This window comes from Dicentrarchus labrax, unplaced genomic scaffold (assembly GCF_905237075.1).
Source record: "Dicentrarchus labrax unplaced genomic scaffold, dlabrax2021, whole genome shotgun sequence".
In the NCBI taxonomy this organism is placed as follows: domain Eukaryota; kingdom Metazoa; phylum Chordata; class Actinopteri; family Moronidae; genus Dicentrarchus; species Dicentrarchus labrax.
The window spans coordinates 24,819,545-24,838,189 of NW_026136707.1; the positions used below are offsets into that span (position 1 = coordinate 24,819,545).

The 18,645-nt window shown below is 40.8% G+C and overlaps 1 protein-coding gene across 3 annotated transcripts in view; it reads right to left on the reverse strand.

Moving 5' to 3' along the window:
• ano10a (anoctamin 10a) overlaps positions 1-18,645 on the reverse strand; it is a 35,386-nt gene that overhangs the window by 2,459 nt on the left and 14,282 nt on the right. For 2 of the 3 annotated variants that reach the window (XM_051405300.1, XM_051405301.1), the window contains exons 13-14: positions 10,103-10,219; positions 7,667-7,683 (exon numbers count right to left, since the gene is read on the reverse strand). In XM_051405300.1, the coding sequence (XP_051261260.1) occupies positions 7,667-7,683; positions 10,103-10,219 (134 nt within the window). The remainder of the gene's footprint in view (positions 1-7,666; positions 7,684-10,102; positions 10,220-18,645) is intronic. The other variant, XM_051405302.1, reaches the window with a different exon arrangement.

Sequence of the window (18,645 nt, forward strand, 5' to 3'; positions counted from 1 at the left end):
GCAACTATAAAATGACAGCCTGATCTACCGTCGGCTCCATGAATGTGAGGACCAGAACCATGCATATAGTTCTGGTTTGTTAAAATTTTGATTTCTTCTTACAACAGGGGTGGAATGTGTTTGTAGTGCTTAAAAAGGTTATATGTATGATATTTGAAACATTAATATTGCAGGAAACAACTTATCTACATAAAAATATAGCTGAGTCATGGTGTCCTGAGCAGAGAATGGTGTCACTCTCACTCTGCCTGTGTTGCTATCAGCCTCTCTGTGGTTTGTTTCCATAGCCGGTCTGCTCCGTGAGCCGCTGAGTAGAGCCACTGAAACTATCATCTATGTGAATTAAGGATTTATTTTGACCAAAGCAGACTTAGTGATTATGGAACAGTAGAAAGACTAACAAAGACTGTTTTTGGTGAGTTTTGGTTTGTTTCTGTCCACTTTGAATGAAGTTATGATGTTACAATGATATGAGAGTTGAAATGACCGTTTTTGTTCAGTGGTGAGCGATACGGCAGTTTCTGGTTAAACAAAAGATCTATCTCTGTAGAGATCCTTTCCATGTCAGGCACAATAACAATCTGAGCCTGTCAGTGGCAAACGCAAGGACTTTTAGTGGACGTACTCTGATGGGCGTATTTGTGCCTTTGCGGGCCTTTTCATGAACATATTGGCAGTTAATTTGGTGAATTAAGGATTTATTTTGACCAAACCAATGATAGCACAAGCATCTCAGACCAAAACAATGGTACAGAAAGAAAATAAAACTCACCAATATAACCATAACTATAACCTTTAAAGCAGTGAAAAAGAATGAAAATCTTAAAAACAGTGATCAACTTTTTCCAGAAACAACGCCCTGATTCCTCTGCTGCATTCACTGGATCAGTTTCCAACTTAGACAGTCAATTGGAGAACAGCCACTGAGACATTGGTCCTGGGGTACATGGGGGACATGTATATGAATTGACTAGTATCGACAGGTGGAAAAATCCATAATATGCATTATAAATAATGAGTTTTCTGTGCAGTGTCCTCAGGGGTACACAGTGCACAGCCTTTGAGAAATGAACAGAACTAATGTAAACTCCACAGATGTAAACACCTCTTCACCAGCCGGTGTGACCTGTTTCATAAGTCACCCAGAGGCAGAGTGTCTCTTTCTGTTTCCCAAAATGACATTAAGTTCTGAGCTGTGAGGGGAGCAGAGGTTTTAAAATAGCATTACATGTGAGCTGGACAGCAGCTCGGCAGCAGGCTGCGGGGTCTGGACAGTCTCCGGCAGATGGAGTCTGTCAGGGACTGAGGACTGGCCCTCTGGATCGTACTGACGCGTACAGTGCAGGAATGGCAGGCAGGTATTGTTTGTAGTGTTCTGCTGACAGCACATATCTCAGCAAGGATCATGGGTCATCAAGAGCGGGAGAGCGGAGCTCAATGCCATCGATGCGGGCTGGAGTTACACTGTAAGCAAAAACCTGATCCTGAGACGCAGATCAGATCTTTTCACAGCTGTCCAAACACCAGAAGTCAGTCCGCTGGGATTTTTCCACAAGGTCAGGCAGGAGTGGAAGGAGCAGGTCTATGTGTAAACTAAAGATGGTACTGTACAGACAGTTTTTGGTTCCAGTTGGCCACGATGCTTCTCCAACAGCTCCCGGGTTGCTCTTTAATAAATTACAGTCCACGACTTTGAAGACGCCCCTCTTCCCTAGATGCTGATCTTGGCAGAGTTACGTTTTTAATCAATTAATTCCTTCATGCTTCTGGCAAAACGCAAAGCAGGCAAATTGGATGTTATTAAAGTTTCTGTCCCACAGACTGATCCACAGGAGGTTTGTGCTGAGGCAGCCGTTCAGCTTCAGAGCAGAGGGGTTAAACACAAACGGGCTCCCCAAGGAACATAAAGCAGCAATTTAATCCTTACAATAACAAGCAGAACGACTGGATTCTTCCTCCAGAGGAGAATCCAGAGAATGAATGTGTGTTAATGTCCAGATAGTTAATGAACGGAATGTCTACAACTTGGATTTATATTCAGTCTTAAGTGATTTTTGGCAGACGAGTTTGCCAAAAAGAAAGATACATCAGGGCAGGAATGGAGATGGAGCAATAACTGATCTAACTGCATATCTCTAAACTAATATAGAAGGTTTTAGTGTCGGGTTTAGTTTTAGTTCTTGTTGAACCTACACTTGTGGAAGAAACACCGAGTGATGCTTGCTTTCAGTCCAAACAAGGTGCACAGATATTGTTCTGAGGATGGTTTACATCTTTGCATGTTTGTTAAAGGACCTGTTGAGGAGTTTTTCTACGGACTGCGCTGTATAGATTGTAATGTAAAATATTTGACTTTGGGCTCTATAAGTAACACTGACTAGATTTAAAATTCAAATTTTGTGGAAAAAACAACCCAAAAAATATTTGTGTGCCAAAAAGACTTGTACTTGTATTTAATCTCTAAAAAATAAAAACATTGGCATCGGGGCGCCAAACGGCTCTGATGTAACATAAGGGAGTGTGAAATAGTTCTTAGTAACAGGGGAAATAAGTAAACTTCAGGCTCTAAGTTCTGGCTTCTGCTACTTGGCGTAGGAGAGCAGTGTTTACTCAAAGGCTGGCTACAGTGCCAACTCCGGGTGTAAGAAAATATTCATACACTAGGCAGCAGTATGCTCAGTGGTGTATAATCTATACTATTACAGTTTTCCTAAAATTATATATTTTTAAATGAGCAATATATCGCAGTATACTGAATCGTAACCCCTGTAATGTAATACATATCGTATCTCCAGATTCTTGCCAGTACACAGCCGTAGTGCCAACATGAAGTTTCTACTTCTAAAGAGTGGATTGACTGGTAAAGTGAATGTACATTACTGGGATTCTAACTACTCGCAAGTAGTTAGTATCTACAAAAAAATCACCTATTTTGAGTGATTTAGTAAGAGTGAATGTCAAACATTTGCTGGTTTGCTGCTTTCTGTATTTGATATCAGTAGAAATCTGAGGGTTTTGTTGAACAACACAAACTATCTTAAGATGTTACTCTGGGTTTTGGGAAATTGTGATAGCATTTTTCACAGTTTTTTCACATTTTATTGGACAAAATAATCAATCAATAATGCAAATAAGCCCCATTCACAGGAGGGTGAATCTCCAGTCCGTGTAGTTGTGAAAAATAACACACTCATTGGGCTTGTTGTGGATGATGCCTTATATAACACACTGCCCCCCGTTCACCCTGCTGCCCTCAGAGGCTCGTCTCCGGAGCCGGAGCCACTTTCTGCTCAACATGTCCCGCTAATTGTCCCGATATGTCAGTACTGATCAGAGGGGAGAGGAAGCAGAGTTTTACACAGCCTTACTTCATCCATCACACAAACACGCACATACACACAAACAAACAAAGGGATTCAAATGAGCATGTTCATCTTGCACACCCGAGCCCAGTTTCTCCAAACATGCGACAAACACACCCACAAACTCTACTGTAGGTCTGGACTTATTTAAGGACTTGTAGGGCTACAAGCTAGACAATTAAAGTGATCCTCTGTCAGGCCTGCCTGTGTGTGTGTGTGTGTGTGTGTGTACATACAACTCTTCACCGCTTACTTGTCATAATCTGTGGTCGTCAACAAATCTGTCACACGTGTCATATGTCAGTGTGTCACAATCTGTGCAGTCATCATGGAGCTGTATGAGTACTGAGGGACGCTCTGTTCTTCTCTGTGAAAGTCAAGTGTGTGCATATTACACTGCTAAACTGCTAAACTGCAATGACTTTTCCAAGAGTGTGAAGACCTGCTCAGCTGAGTCTTCCTCCCTGTCTAATAGAGGCGTCTGAGTTGTATGTGTCAGATTGGTGGACTGTTCCTTTAACACTGCTACACCACAAAGCTGGCTTTCATCCTTGACTCAGATGATGGAAAAAGCCTGTGACCAATGTACACGGCTGACATCCTCGGACTCCTGCGTCATCTGACCTTTAAACAATACACACTTGTAACTTCCAACTAACGATTCATTTTCTTTACAGATTAACCTGCTGATCATGTTATCAATTCATCAATTATTTGTTTGGTCTATCAAATGTCAGAAAATTGTGAACCACAATTACAGCCCCGGTGTATGTCTCTACCAACCAGTCAAGTAGCAGTTTACATCCATGTCAGTCCAGACTCATTGGTTAATACTTCATACTTCATTATGTGTGTGAAACCTGAATCTTAAATTATGGCTAAAAACCTACTTTGAGCTCACAGTGACCTTTGGCCTTTGAGTGTGACCAATTCACCAATCTCCCCTTCTGCTCCTGAGATATGGTATTTAAGGTTTTTTTCCAGGAAATTATGATGTCAGAGTTAATTTGACCATCATAACTTCATTGCTGTATCCTAATAAACATCTTTGTGACATTTTGTCATGATTACTGTATCAATTCTTGAGTTATGACCAAAGACCTGTTTTTCAAGGTCATTTTTGTGTCAAAAAGTCAAGTCACCAATTCATTGTCTGACTAGTTGGGAAATATGGTCATCAATTCTTGAGTTATGGCCAAAAACATGGTTTGTGAGGTCACAGTGACCTCAGTTCATCCTTGAGTCCAAGTGGACGTTTGAGCACAGTTTGAAGAAATTCCTTCAAGGCGTTCATGAGATATCACATTTAACAGAACGGGACGGATGGACAGATAGAAAAGTCCAAAACATAATGCCTCCAGCCACAGCTATTGCCGGCGAGGAAGCATTAAAAAAAAACTCACAAAGACTGTCTCACTTTTGCCTTTTTAATAGGGCATCATCAAAATGTCCCAGCTGATCTGTAAAATACAGTGGAAGCCATTAAAGAACACAGCACCAAGGCCTACAAGTTCGGGTTATGGGATGTCCGAGGTTACAAGTTGTTACGTTGATGCTTTAGAAAAGGGTCACAGGGAGACACTCCAAATAAACCTTAGCAAATAACAACAAATAACAGCTTGAAGAAAGCTCTGGAGAGGCATTTTAAACAATGACCACCCACCCTTCAGATGACTCAATAACTTCCACCGGATCACCATTTCAAAAACCAAAGAGCTGCTCATCAGCTGTCAAAGCATCTGACCACAAACGCAGCCCTGTCACCACCATGGAGAGGGCGTAGGGGTGACTGAGGATATTAAATATTCAGGCATCCCTTGGGACCAGCTTCACCTAACACTTGCAAACACAAACTAAAAGACCGATGTAAAATATCCTGCAACCTCCCCTCCGCTGACACTGTAGCATCACTCAAACAGTCCCTCTGAGCACAACTAATACCTTCATGTATTCAGTGGGATGACATCGAATGGAAAGATCTCGGCTGGTCTCTGCCGGATGAAGTCAGGGTTAAGGTATGAAATGATCTTGTGTTGTTGTGCTTTGACTGATCTGCTCAGATGGCAGTGCAGAGGAAGGTGACTTGTAGACAGTGAAGTGCAGCCAAGAAAGTCACTTGTCCCTCTGATCAAGTGTCTCCTGTGGGAATCTGAGATCCCTCCACAAGTTTCCTGCTGCACTTTATCCTACACACACTTGTGTGACTGTCTGTGACTGCGTGTTGGTGCACACTTTATTCAACTGCATTAATATTCTATAGAACAAAGTGGGGGAAGGGGCAGCTTGTTGCATTTTAATCAAACACTCCTCTGTCTAATTTTCAAACATAATTAAGAGATAATGATAACTCCCAGCATCATTAAATCCTACAACACTTGTAGTTTCAGGTCAGTTCTTACCTCATGCATGTTAATCCACTCTCTACCAAGCCTATTTCTTTGTCTGTCACTCTGTCCATCCGTCCATCCATCCATCCATCCATCCATCCATCCATCCATCCGTAACTGCTTATCCTTTTGAGCACAACAGCTGATAGTGGGCAAGAGGCGGGTTATACCCTAGGCAGTTACAGGGTTACATAAGGCGTTTTTGAACCGGAGGAATTTTTCATAGTTCTAGGAACACTTTCTATTGTGTCCACACAGAGGAACTAGACAATCATAGCTTAATTGACCATAGAGGTGCTCTCCCAGAACAAGAGGAACTGACTGATGTAAGTGTACGTTGATCGGTCCAGATGTAAGAGTATGTTGATCGGTCCAGATGTAAGAGTATGTTGATTGTTAAAAACACATCGGCCAATGTCGCCCTGGCATTATACATCCATGTTGCGTTATTTTTCTTCCCACCTGTATTCCACAAAGACACCGCCTTACATTGCCTCTCACTGGCTAACCCTAACCTCACAAATTCAATGAAGGCAATCACTAGCCAATCAGACACAGAGTAGGAAAAAATAATGCATCCATCTGACAACAGCACTTGCATTTAAAAAAACCTGTGTTGTTGTATGTTGCGCAGTAGGGACATTTCTACATCAACCGCCGGCCAGCTTATGTCACTTCAGTGTTCCTATCAGAGGTGCAAATGCAAGAAGAAAAAAGCCCTTGAAGGTTTGTAATGTACTGAGCTCCCTAGGGGGCAGTTCCTCTGGGCAATGCCCAGAACTGTTTGGTCTGACACAGTGTTGGGCAGTAAGGCATTACTAGTTATACTATTACAGTAATAATATTGCTTTCCCCAGCAACTAGTCATGGAACTAATTACCAATAGTTAGTTAGTCCCCTCCACTCAAGCTATGTTCATTCCTAAAAGATAATTCTAAATATGACAAAATTAGGGAATGCCACAAATTCTCTTAAAGAGTTTCATGTGACTGTGTCTTGCATGAGGCCCAATGTGTGGTCATGAAGCTCTGTTAGCTCATTTCATCCTGTGTGAATGTCCGGTGTTATGTTTGCACAAATTCTTTTTACCACTAAAAGACTACAAAAAGGAAATTACATAATCAAAACAGCCCAAATGCAAAGCTGCCAAATGTCTCTGCAACAGTTGTTATTTCAGTTTGTTCCGTCTAAGCAGTCTACCTGATGGTTCTCCAACCATCTGAACTTTATGTCTGGCTTCTTCACTCAATATATTGTAATGCTTTGACTTACGTCTGCAGACCAACTACCTTAATTTAGCTCTAACTCAGTCTGAATGCTTTTCTGTCTGTCTGTCTGAGTTTCTGAGGTCAAACACGCTGCACATTTAAACGTCCAGTGTGTAACATTTAGGATCTATTGTCAGAAATGGAATATAATAGTCATAGGAATATTCATTAGTGTATGATCACCAGCATGTTGAACCACCATGTCGCTACAGTAGTAGCCCAGAAAGGAAAAACCAAAACACTTTTGCAAGTTTAATGGCCACCAACGTTTCTCCTATACACTTGGAACGGGAGGATGCGGCAAGGGCGTTACACAGCAAGATGCCACTAAATCCTACATACTGGTCCTTTAAGCGCCAGCATACATATGTAATGTTGAGTAAATTTTACAGTATGTTATGCATGCTGACTCACCAATAATTGGTTTTAGTTTTGGTTACAGCTGTGGAAAAGGTGATCTTGCTCAATATCCAAACTTTCAAACAGAACCCATGTTAGATAACAGATTCACAGACAACCAATGGAGTTAGGATATTAGATGAGGAGTCAAATAGAAAGTTATGATATCAATATCAACAATGACACACAACGCCCTTTAAAAATGTCACAAACCAGTATCATCCAAACCCACATAGCCAGAGCTACTCACCCTCCATGGACCTGTCTCTGCACAATCAAGAGACCACAGAACAACACGCATCAAACCAAACATCAATGGCTCATATAACAGAAAACATTTCATCATGACTGCAGCCTGTGCAGGACTGGGAACAAAACAGGTTACTGTACGCAAGCAACATTTTTATCCTCCAGAAGGACATTTCTTATTACCTGTAACAATGTGAGTCCATGTCCTTCAGTGGTAAAGACTGCAGAAATCACCTAATGTCTGTGTGTGTTCTGTATAAGAAGGGCCAGATTATGTAAACAGTCCTTCTTAGGGATTGGGAAAGTGTATGTAAGGTGTCAAACCTGCCAAATGGCAGCATACGGTGCAGCAGCAGAAGTCCGACAAAAAAAAAAAACATGATGAGAAATGATGAAGTAAAAGACAAACAGCTCATCAGAGAAGCACTCAGCCCCGTCAGTCCACATCAAACAAATGGCTGCGGTGCCGAGCAAGCTAATGCTTTACTGTGGAGCCATATCAATACTATTAACATAACGCATACCATTTGTCTTCAGCAAAGTGGTCTGGGACAGGCATCAAGAGCCCATTCTGAATGCTAAATGGGAAGCTATGGACCAGCAAGTTGTAATGGACATATACATGAGACCTCCACTCGGTCCACATTGTATGCTGGTAGTTTGGCCAGGGAGTTATTACAGCCTCAACAAGGCTGCAAAATGTGTGTGTGTGTGTGTGTGTGTGTGTGTGTGTGTGTGTGTGTGTGTGTGTGTGTGTGTGTGTGTGTGTGCGTAATGTATGTTTGCGTAAATCACCATATGTTCATACCTATTAGAAAGGTTAAATGTTATTATTAACATACACTAGGGAGGATGAGCATTAACATTGCAACTTGTGCTTATGCAATATTTATATGTCAAAAGGATGCAGTGTAACAACACATAGGCCTGTCATGATAATTTATTTTGTTGGACGATATATTGTCCCAGAAAAGATTGTGATTAATGATATTACTGTCATTTTAAGACCATTTTATGCCACCGATATAATGATTATCACAGTATTGCAAGTACACATTTTCAAAGAGCAATGAACTTTTAATTCTTAAGAATATTTAGACACTAGAATTGGAATGTGAAAAAAATAAAAACAATGTAATATCCTAAATAATTAAAGCAGTTAGGTGCTGCGCCCAAACTTTATATTGGTTAGCAAAACCCTGCTGTTTATTATCATGTTGGCTAAAATAATGGTGACATCCTTATGTAAACAAAAAATGATCAAGGTCATGTCCATATGTCATATGATGAGTCAGTTACGTGACAAGTGATAATTACATAATGTATATACTGCATGATAAGTTGATAAATTAATTATCGTGACTCAAATTAGGTCTGATCTCCATTACATAAACCATTTATACAGTGTTTAATGAAGTGTACTACAATTTGGCTTTATAGGTCACACATGAGGGACCTTGTGTACTTCTCCAACAGCCTCTGAACTGAGGCCGGATTCCGGGCCTGGTGAGGACTGGTCTGCATTAAAGGTGTTCAATTTGAGATTGTACCGAGTACTGTGTGTAGAGTGTGTGTAGAGCTGGATGATTCATCCTCTTTTGAACAATGGCTCAAGGAGGTCATAATGTGCCTTCAACACGCCTCGTTTCCCTACAGGATTTTGGGGAGAATCTATCCTTTCCTGCAAGCTTGCTAATGGCATTTATAAGCAGACATTCTGACCATCTTATTTTTTACATCGTGTGTTCAAATCTTTTTTTCTTTTATTATATTGTTGTTTTAATTTATTTTTGCTTGAGGACACAGTTTTAGCTATATTTTTGTTATATTTATATTTACCTTGATCCTTGTATCTTTCTGGTACATGCCCATTAAGGGTCAACTTCAATATGACTATGGCTTGTTTAGGGGTGTAAGAAAATATGAATACACTTGAGTTTCACTTTTTTTGTTTTGTTTTGTGAGATTGCATTGATTCTCAAAAACCCTGTAGTGACTTTTAAACCCCCAACCGCTAGATAGAGTTGTAAACATACACAAGAGCTATGATGTTGGAAGTTACAGGGACTAGGATCAATACAAATGCAGATCCCACTGTTCTGATGGCCCTAAAAAACTTTTTTTACTCAGATTGAATGCATATGGCATTGTGTTCCTTTATACTATGTAATAATATAATCACCTTACTTACGGTATTACAATATATTGAACAGTAACCCCTGCATTGTATCACAAGATTCTTGCCAATAGCTTGTTCTTATATTAAAGTATATAAATGCACTCTCAACTCTCAACATGAGGAGTCTGCAATTGTCTGAATGTACTGTATTTTTCTTTTCTTTGTTGTTGCTGTTGTTAGTACTGTTAACACTATTTGCTTGAATAAATAAAGTGTTCAGGGTGACTTTCGAGTGACACTATGCATTCAGGTTTTTACCTTTTTCTTGAGAGCCTCCAGAGACTCAAACTCCAGGCGGGCCAGTTTGATCTGGATGTGTTTGGGGACATCTGGGATGACGACGGTCAGGATGAACTTGAAGGCCAGCAGCCCATGCTGAAATCACAGAATAACAAACACATCAAGGGGATTAAAATAGTCCGGTCTTTTCAGCCTTTATTTGCATCCTTTTTGTTAATATAGTAAGGACGCAAACATGCTTTGAAAGAGAGATCACCATAACTTGATTATATTTTTATGGCATGGTGTCCTTCCTGAGATACTGTGCTGTAAAATCAGAGAGGACAGAAGACCAGAAGGGGAACGTCCTTGAAGCTGAGTGAGGCCAAGAAATGAAGCAGTTTGGTTACACAGAACAGTCAGTGTTGGCTCTGTACTCCAACCCACACATTTCGAAATGAAACAATGACCATGAGGTTAGAGTGCATAGTAAATATGTCAACGTCAGTGGCTGTCTACTGATGTCTGGATTGTAGACTTCAGACACTTAGTAAATTACAGCCGTGAAGGTGGCTGTAATTCACACACAATTGCTGGTTTTGGGGGCTTTTTGCATTCAGTCTGGTCTTCAACTATAAAGCACTAAAATGACTATGGGTCCTATGTTGTTGGTGGCACAACACCACGTGCAGAGCAAGTTATTGCAATGAGAATAAACGTCTCAGAACCACACCAGTCTCTATAAATGAGTAAATGCTGCTGTGTCAGATTTTAAGATATGATGCAAGTGTTTAAAATGGGATATAGTAAATATAGTAGAAATAAGAGCAGAATAGCGTTGGTTGGATGCAATCATATAAACTGCTTCAGTTTGTTTATTAATAACCACACCCTCTGATCTAAATTCACCTTCACCCAGCCCTTTTGTACTTTTTGCTGCTGCACAAACATGAGCTAAAATAGCAGGTGAAGATGCCCATAGTCTGTGGCATACCGCTTTGATCATGTCGTTGAACTTGCACAATTAAAATAGCACCCTATGAGTCTTCCACTGTGCACCGTACATCCATTTGGACTGAAAATAACCCCTTCAACATCATAGGAATGTGTTTCATATGAAATCCACTGTGCTGGACTATGGAGCCAGTACAGTGAAAAACACATCACTGTCCTATTGCAAATATTGCAAATTACTTCTAAGAATCCGAATATGACAATAAACCATCCTATATATTGCACTGCATCCTGTTTTTTCTACATTATTACTAGTAGAATTTACAGGAAAATAAATATCAGGCTATATATGAAAACAGAACCAGACACAGGGTATCTGCAGGTTAAATGGACTTAAAAAAGAATATGAAGGAAAATCGGGATTGGTTCCATGGCGGTTTTGTTTTGCAGTTCTTACAGCACGATCAATACAAATATTTTCCAAAAGACCCATTTGAAAGAGATACTTTTGAGGTTTTTTAACACCTTGTAACATATGAGCTATAGCTAATACTGTGTGCTCAGAAGGGAGTGTGTTTTCCCATGAACATGACAGTACACATTCCCTTACATGTATGCTGAGCAAACACAGTTCTCAAATGGCCACCAACACACACACACACACACACACACACACACACACACACACACAAATACTAATACACACTTAGAAGGGCGGGCCGCGCACTCACACCTGTGCCAGTCCATCTGGAGGACGGCCAACTGCCATCAGCTCCTTTGATTCAGTACCCTTTTCTTCATCATAGTAATGGACTGGTGTGCGCTACAGTAGATGGAACAAATGGTGTGAGACTGAGAGCAGATAAGAGGGAAGACTGCTCCATAGAAATGGGTTTCAGGCTAAGTGATTTGTGTAAGAAGAATGATTATGAGCTTCCAGTGGTAATATGTTCAGGTCTAATATTTTCTCTAACTTGATAGGTTAGCACTACAATCCTCACAAAACATTAATGTTAATTTAGCTTCCACCAAGTATGTTCATCTAAATGTAGAAACCATCCCATCTAGTCACACATCATAATTCCACCTTTAATTTTACTAAATGGACCTACACCAGCAACAGCCCAGTGATCTTTTTAAGAAATCTTCTTGATTTAGTCAACATTATTTGTGCACAGGTAACACTAGATGATGTTTCCTGTGAAATGTATGGGATTTGCTTCTAAGAAGAGCTGTTAAAGGTTATATAGATGACATTTAGAACATCACTCTCCCTCTGCCTGTGTTGCTATCAGCCTCTCTGTGGTTTATTTCCATAGCCGGTCTGCTCCGTGAGCAGGTGAGTAAAGCGACTGTAACTGCTTTGCTCATAAACGTTGGTGAATAAAGGGCTTGTTTCGACCAAACTAGAGTTGACTGTTGGAACAGTGGGAAGGCTAACAAAGCAATTTTATATTGTATCTGTCCACTTTGAATAAAGTTCCAATATTACAATGATATGAGGGAAAATTCAATTTCTTTCCTATAGAGTCTGGCAAGTGATATCGATAATACTGCTGTGTCTGGTTAAACAAAAGGCTGTATATCTGTAGATATACTTTGAATAAAAGTCTGAGCCCGTCAGTGGCAAAAACAAGCCCTTTTATTGTACGTGCTTTGACGGGTGCCTTTGTCCCCAAGGATTAGCGTTAGCTTAAGTTGCAGCCACTGCAGCCCTTTTCAAAAATATTTTAACATCTGATCTCAATGAATTAAGGGGTTTATTTTGACCAAACTAGTATTGGGGACAGTTGGAAAGACTGTGGAAAGACTAACAAAGAGAGTTTTATTTTATTTCTGCCTCACTGTTTTGGTCTGATATGCTGCTCTAGTGCGACATCCAGTGTCAAGTGAATGTGTAAAAGTGAACCTTTCAAAAGAAACGGCAATTTTGAGGCCTGGTATTGAATAAAAGTCTGTTCTTTTTCTTCAGGCACAAAGAGTAACATTATTAGCTTAAAGAAGCACAGACTTAGAAGTTTTGTCATTCCAGTCAGCACAGCAGCTTCAATAATTAACAAGCAGAACAAGCGAAGAAATCCCTGATCTTAGTGACTTGTCATATTGATTGAAAGTGCACAATAAACACTCCAGCTCTTAGTTGATTGCTAATGCAATTCAAGGCTAATTTGTATTTCTGAGTGTTCAGCAGCACAAGGTTGGGCAGAGACTGTGAGGACGCCCGGTTAAAACTGGAAGGAGAATGTGAATTGTGAAATAATGCTGTTCTTTTCAAGGTCTGTCGATAAATTCTGATTTGCCTGACATAATGGACATGATGCATCAGTTTGAAAGGTATTGTCATTGTCATCGCTACACTGAGTACATACATTAAGCTGGCATAGGAACTTGATTTGACTGATGTTCTCCTTCACACACATGATCCCCCATGTATCCTCCTGTGCATTCACAATGGCTTGTCCTCTAGACCAAATGCTTCAAATTGGGTCCTTAGTACCACCCTAAATTTTATTTTAGCTAATTTGGTAATGAGGATAATAATCCCCCAGACCCAGCTGGTGTCCTGAACATGAAGACTATCATCTTAAAACATAAGAGCAGTAAGGTCTTTGAGAGTAACTACAGCTACAGCGCTGACAAGACTGGCACAAATCAAGAGGACCACAGTGCAACTGCTATTTCCACTATTCAGTATTCAGTACTCAATGCTGTTACCATGACACCCCTTCACTGTTAATTGGAAAATTAGCATTTCAATCCACCTTCAATTCAACTGATGAGGAACTACTAATGCTATCGTTTCATGTGTGATCTGACATGAGCAGAATATGTCATTCAAACTCAGTCTTTCTGGCACTATAACACTGTAGTCTTCACTCTATTTCCTTTTCCAGGACGCACTGTTGCTTATGAAAGTCATCAGAGTAGCTACAAACATGGGGTGTTTAAAAAGGGCAGCAATGAGGACACAGCAAAATAAGGAACATGTCTTTTGAGATACAAAAGAACTTTGGAAATACAATTCTGACCACAGAATCGTTTTAATCCTCAGAGACTTTACTGTTGAGCTACAGAAGTTATGGCATTGTTCATTTTCAAGTTCATTTAAGTGTCACTTAAAGCTGTACTAACGGATTTTATTTGGCCACCTGGGGGCAGCAAAACAAGCTGCAAACACAACACTGGTATATCATTGCCTAATAAAGTTCATATGGTGAACATGCGAGCAAACAGTGGCCTATTTACACAGTATCCAACCAAAATAGAGCAACATTAGCATTCATTTGCTGTTGTTTAGCTCTCTACCAACACATGGGATATATCTGGCTGCTAAATGCTCCACTGTGTTCACTGGTTACTTGCTAACTTTCTCTGTCTGATATTTTGTGCTGGGTTAGCAGCGTAAATTGATTTATCTGAGTGATTTCACTTAAAATTGCTGTCTGTTGCTTAAAACGAGGTAAATGAGAGCACTGAAAGAACCAGAGCAGTTTAGTGTCAGGTAACAAAACCAACAGTAAATGCTAAAATGCTCTGTAGAGCTGAGGGGAACTGCAGAGTTAAGGGATACTTCAATAATGTGGGTTTGTCACTATCAGTGACACCGTTCACATCACACACACAGCTGTTTAACCCATTGCAATTCTAAAAACATTGATGGGTGCAGCTTTAATGCATCCTTCTCTCATAGCGGATCAATGAAATACTAGGCTAGCTCCTTCAAACCTCTCACACGCATTACCTTTGACAGAAACAGCCTACAGTCATCAGAAAAGTAAGCGTGGGTTTGGATCAAAGAGCAGCAAACCTTAAAGCAATCCACCCAGACAGATCAGCGGGACCAACCCACCACAGCGGTTACGGTCGCCCCAGGAGGAGACGAAGTGAGCCGTATAGCAGCCATGCTGGCCTAGCTTTGGGCTAATGTCCAATCTGGATGAAATGGGGGTGGCCAAACAACAGGGAATCAGAGTCTTTTGTGCCCACATCTTTACAGAGACCTGCTCCATCAGCATCTGGGATCTAGCACTCAACAGGCGGACCATGTTCCAAGCTGACAGCGCAGGATGAGAGGAGGCAGACTCTGTATTTACATTGATGATGCTTGGTGCTCAAACACAGTCAAAGTGGATGGACACTTTCTTTTTATGTGAAGATGAAACCTTATTATCATCACTATCTTGTTGCTGCAACCAGATGCAAATGCAAGATGTACTGCAGAATTATTTCCTGGCTGTATACGTGTAGATAAATATGTAAAGAAATAACTGCTTTTTATTTCATCTTATTTATTTTACATGTTATTCTGCTATAAAAGTAATTCTCTTTTTCTGTGTTTGTAGCATAAAGGTAGTGCATTTTCATTTCTTTGATCAAACTTATAACTATCAAAATAATAACATGAGGTTCCTCTGAGAGCTACCGACCTTAAAAAACAGTCTACAAACAGGGTTCCCTACAAACTAATACCTGTATGGAGAGGGCATCCTATTACATAAGGTAAGGTTGGAAGATTAGGTCCACTGGTACACTGAGTTCCAAGCCCGGGTACACACAAAGCTGGTGTACACTTTAAGATGCCAGGCTAGGCTAGTGAATAAGTGAGTACAGGTCTGATGCTTTTGCAGTGGCCAGTGGGTGAAAGCTAATCTGGTTATCTGAAAAACAGTGTAATGAGATTACTGTGTGGTGGGCTGCTGAAAATAACCTTGGAGAAACAGACACATTGACAAACCCACATGAAACTGACGCACAAGGGCACCTTTATTACCGTACAGCCACTATAATGATAACTCACTCACGTAGTTGAAATTATATTGTAGGACATTAGTCTGGACTTAATTAAACAGAATTACAATTTAACCTTTTACTAAAGAGATTTGAAAGCTAATAAAAAACTACCTGTAATTAAAATCTATCTGCTGAACCTTGAATAAAGCCGCACTAAGTGTTTTTTTGTGATAGAATACAGTTTATTTAAAACTGGTATGGCTTCACTGATTTCAAGCTGCACTAATCAATATTTTAATATAAAGAACAGATCCTGAGGGGAATGTGAAAGGTGTTACTCATAGTGGTGAACACACAGAAATATCACCCATAGTTCCACACTACTACAAGTCATGGGCATGGTTTTAGCATCTTGCTGCTCATTGGTTTGTTTGTTTTTTCAGCTCACAACTTTACTGCTCTCACCTCTCTCATCAGCCAGCTGTTTAGCAGCAGCAGGCACCTGTTTTCAGAAAAACCCACTGTACACTACCTGCTCAGCACCAAACAGCAGACAGACACATTAGTGGAGCATTTAGCAGCTAAAGAGCCAGATATTTCCCTCAGGTGTTGGTAGAGACCAAAAACAGAGCTAAAAGGAGAGTGAATACTGGTCTTAGATTCATCAGGTGGACACAAACGCGACTCCAAATCAATGCTAATGTTGTTGTTGACTGCTGGATGTAACATATTAGCCACAAGCGATAATGTGTTTATAGCTTGTTCTGCTGCCCCCCAAGTGGCCAAAAAATGAACTAATGCAGCTTTAACTCATAAGAGTCTGATAGCCTTAACACTGAAAAAAAACAACTTATCACTAATTAATAAAATCAGTGCAGTGCAAATACATACGCCTTTTTCTTTCACTTTCTTGAACCGCTTTATTTTTATTGTCAGAACATCTCTGTGAGTTTCTGGATTTGAAAGACATTGGTGAAAATGTTTAGAATAGAAGCTGGCTTTTGTGACTTGATGGACAAACAGACTTTTTGTGGTAAAAGGTCAAATAAAAAGCCTACTCCTTGTACACTTCAACTTCAATCACAAAGAAGATGACGAGTCCCTAGCTCTACTTGTGTCATTAGGTCTTGATCGTGCCTCCCTTCATATTTTGGGGCTTTGTGAGACTCCCTGTTCTGTTGTTCTGTAGCACTGAAATGAGTCGATTAGAATAGACAGACCCGTGACTCTGAAAGAAAGTCTCTGTCTGTTTCTGTAGCAGGCTGGCCGGTTGCCTGGTTACTGCTCACCCATGTGTGTAAGCCCTATACAGTAATTACCCAGGTATCATAGCACCGCTGCAGGAAAGCGACGAGACGCTGCCCTCCCTGCCTCCCCGCCTGCCCCCCCTCCCCCCAACCCCATAACTGAGATAAGAGGGACTGAGCGATTTGATTTTAACCCTCAACTGTTTGTCACTATAAAGAATGGAGATTAAAACAATCGCACAGATGGAAAACTGGAAGATGAAAAACACATTTGTGGTCCTCTGTCCACCCAAAGCGCAGCACTAATAGAGTCAGGGTTAGAGGTTCTATTCCCACTGGAGGTGGCCGCACTTAAAAATGCACGCGCTTGCAGGCCTGTTAATGGCTTTAGACAAAAAGTGCATCTCCGATGGCAATATATTGGATGTTGTGTCAATAAGCGACATCTGTGTGTATTTGTGTGCAGCCTCCCCCTTGGTACACTAAACATCATAAGACTTGGCTCTCATTATTCTTGTTGTCCCATCTCTTTAATAGCCTGCTTGCTCTATTCTAGGAAATGTGTTGGATGGTAACAGGGAGGAACGTGCTCAGATGTACAATCAGCTAGTGACTCAGGTTCATCATACACACACATGCACTGCTTTTCTCTTCCCCTCACAATCCATCTTCCTCTTCTTCTTTCCCCTCATTCCTATCATTTCTCTTCTCAGCCCTTTCCTCCCTTCAGTCTGTGTCCGCCTTCATTTCATTTTCCGACTCTTTTCCGCTCCTCTTATCTCTACTTTGATCTGAGCCTACTGTCAAAGGCCTGGGGTATATACTGTAAAGCAGTATGCACAGACAGGTACAGACGATCCATCATATGCAGGATGCCATGGTAGGATGGATCGCTTTCACGCACAACCATGCAGAAAAAGCGAAAGTAATAGCCCAACACATGCTGGGAGCTGCCCTCCTTTTTTTTCTGCGCTCATCAGAGCAGCGCCGCCTCCTGTCCTTATTCAGGTGAGGGGGCAGAGTATAAGTCAAACAGAGAAAATCATCCCTGGGGCCGGCGTGCAGTCGATTGCTATAAAAAGTCATGTTCGCTTCTGCTCAGGCCAAGAGACAGTTTGAAGGAGGCGGGGATGGATGAGAGGTGGCATGCTCCCTGTTAGCACAAGAGTGCATGACTTCCCTACCAACTTCTTTTTAATCACAAGACAAAAAGCCTAAAGCTCTGCTGGCAGCAGTCTGGACATAAAACCCTAGTCAAACAATATACAAGTGCTAGACGGAACAATCAGCATACTGATGTTTTTGTTATTCTTACAGCCTTACCAGCAGTGAGGTTAAACATATAAAGTTTGTCCTGAGGACAGCACTAAAGGTCATGGTGTCATTAAAATGATAAAAATTGTTACCCCCTTGGGGAAAGAAACAGGCTCAGTAAATGTCATGGCAACTGGCCTGAAGGTGGAGCTGGAGGAAGGATCCAGGACGGTCTTCCTCTGAGAAGGATTAATGCCTTTTAGATATATAATATTTTTTGCACCATTTGATACTTTGGCTTGACCCCTGGGTAAAGGTCAGCAGGTCACCAAAAAGTTAATCCTCCCCTCCAAGAACAATTAATGTGCACATCAATTTACTACAACAACTAACAAT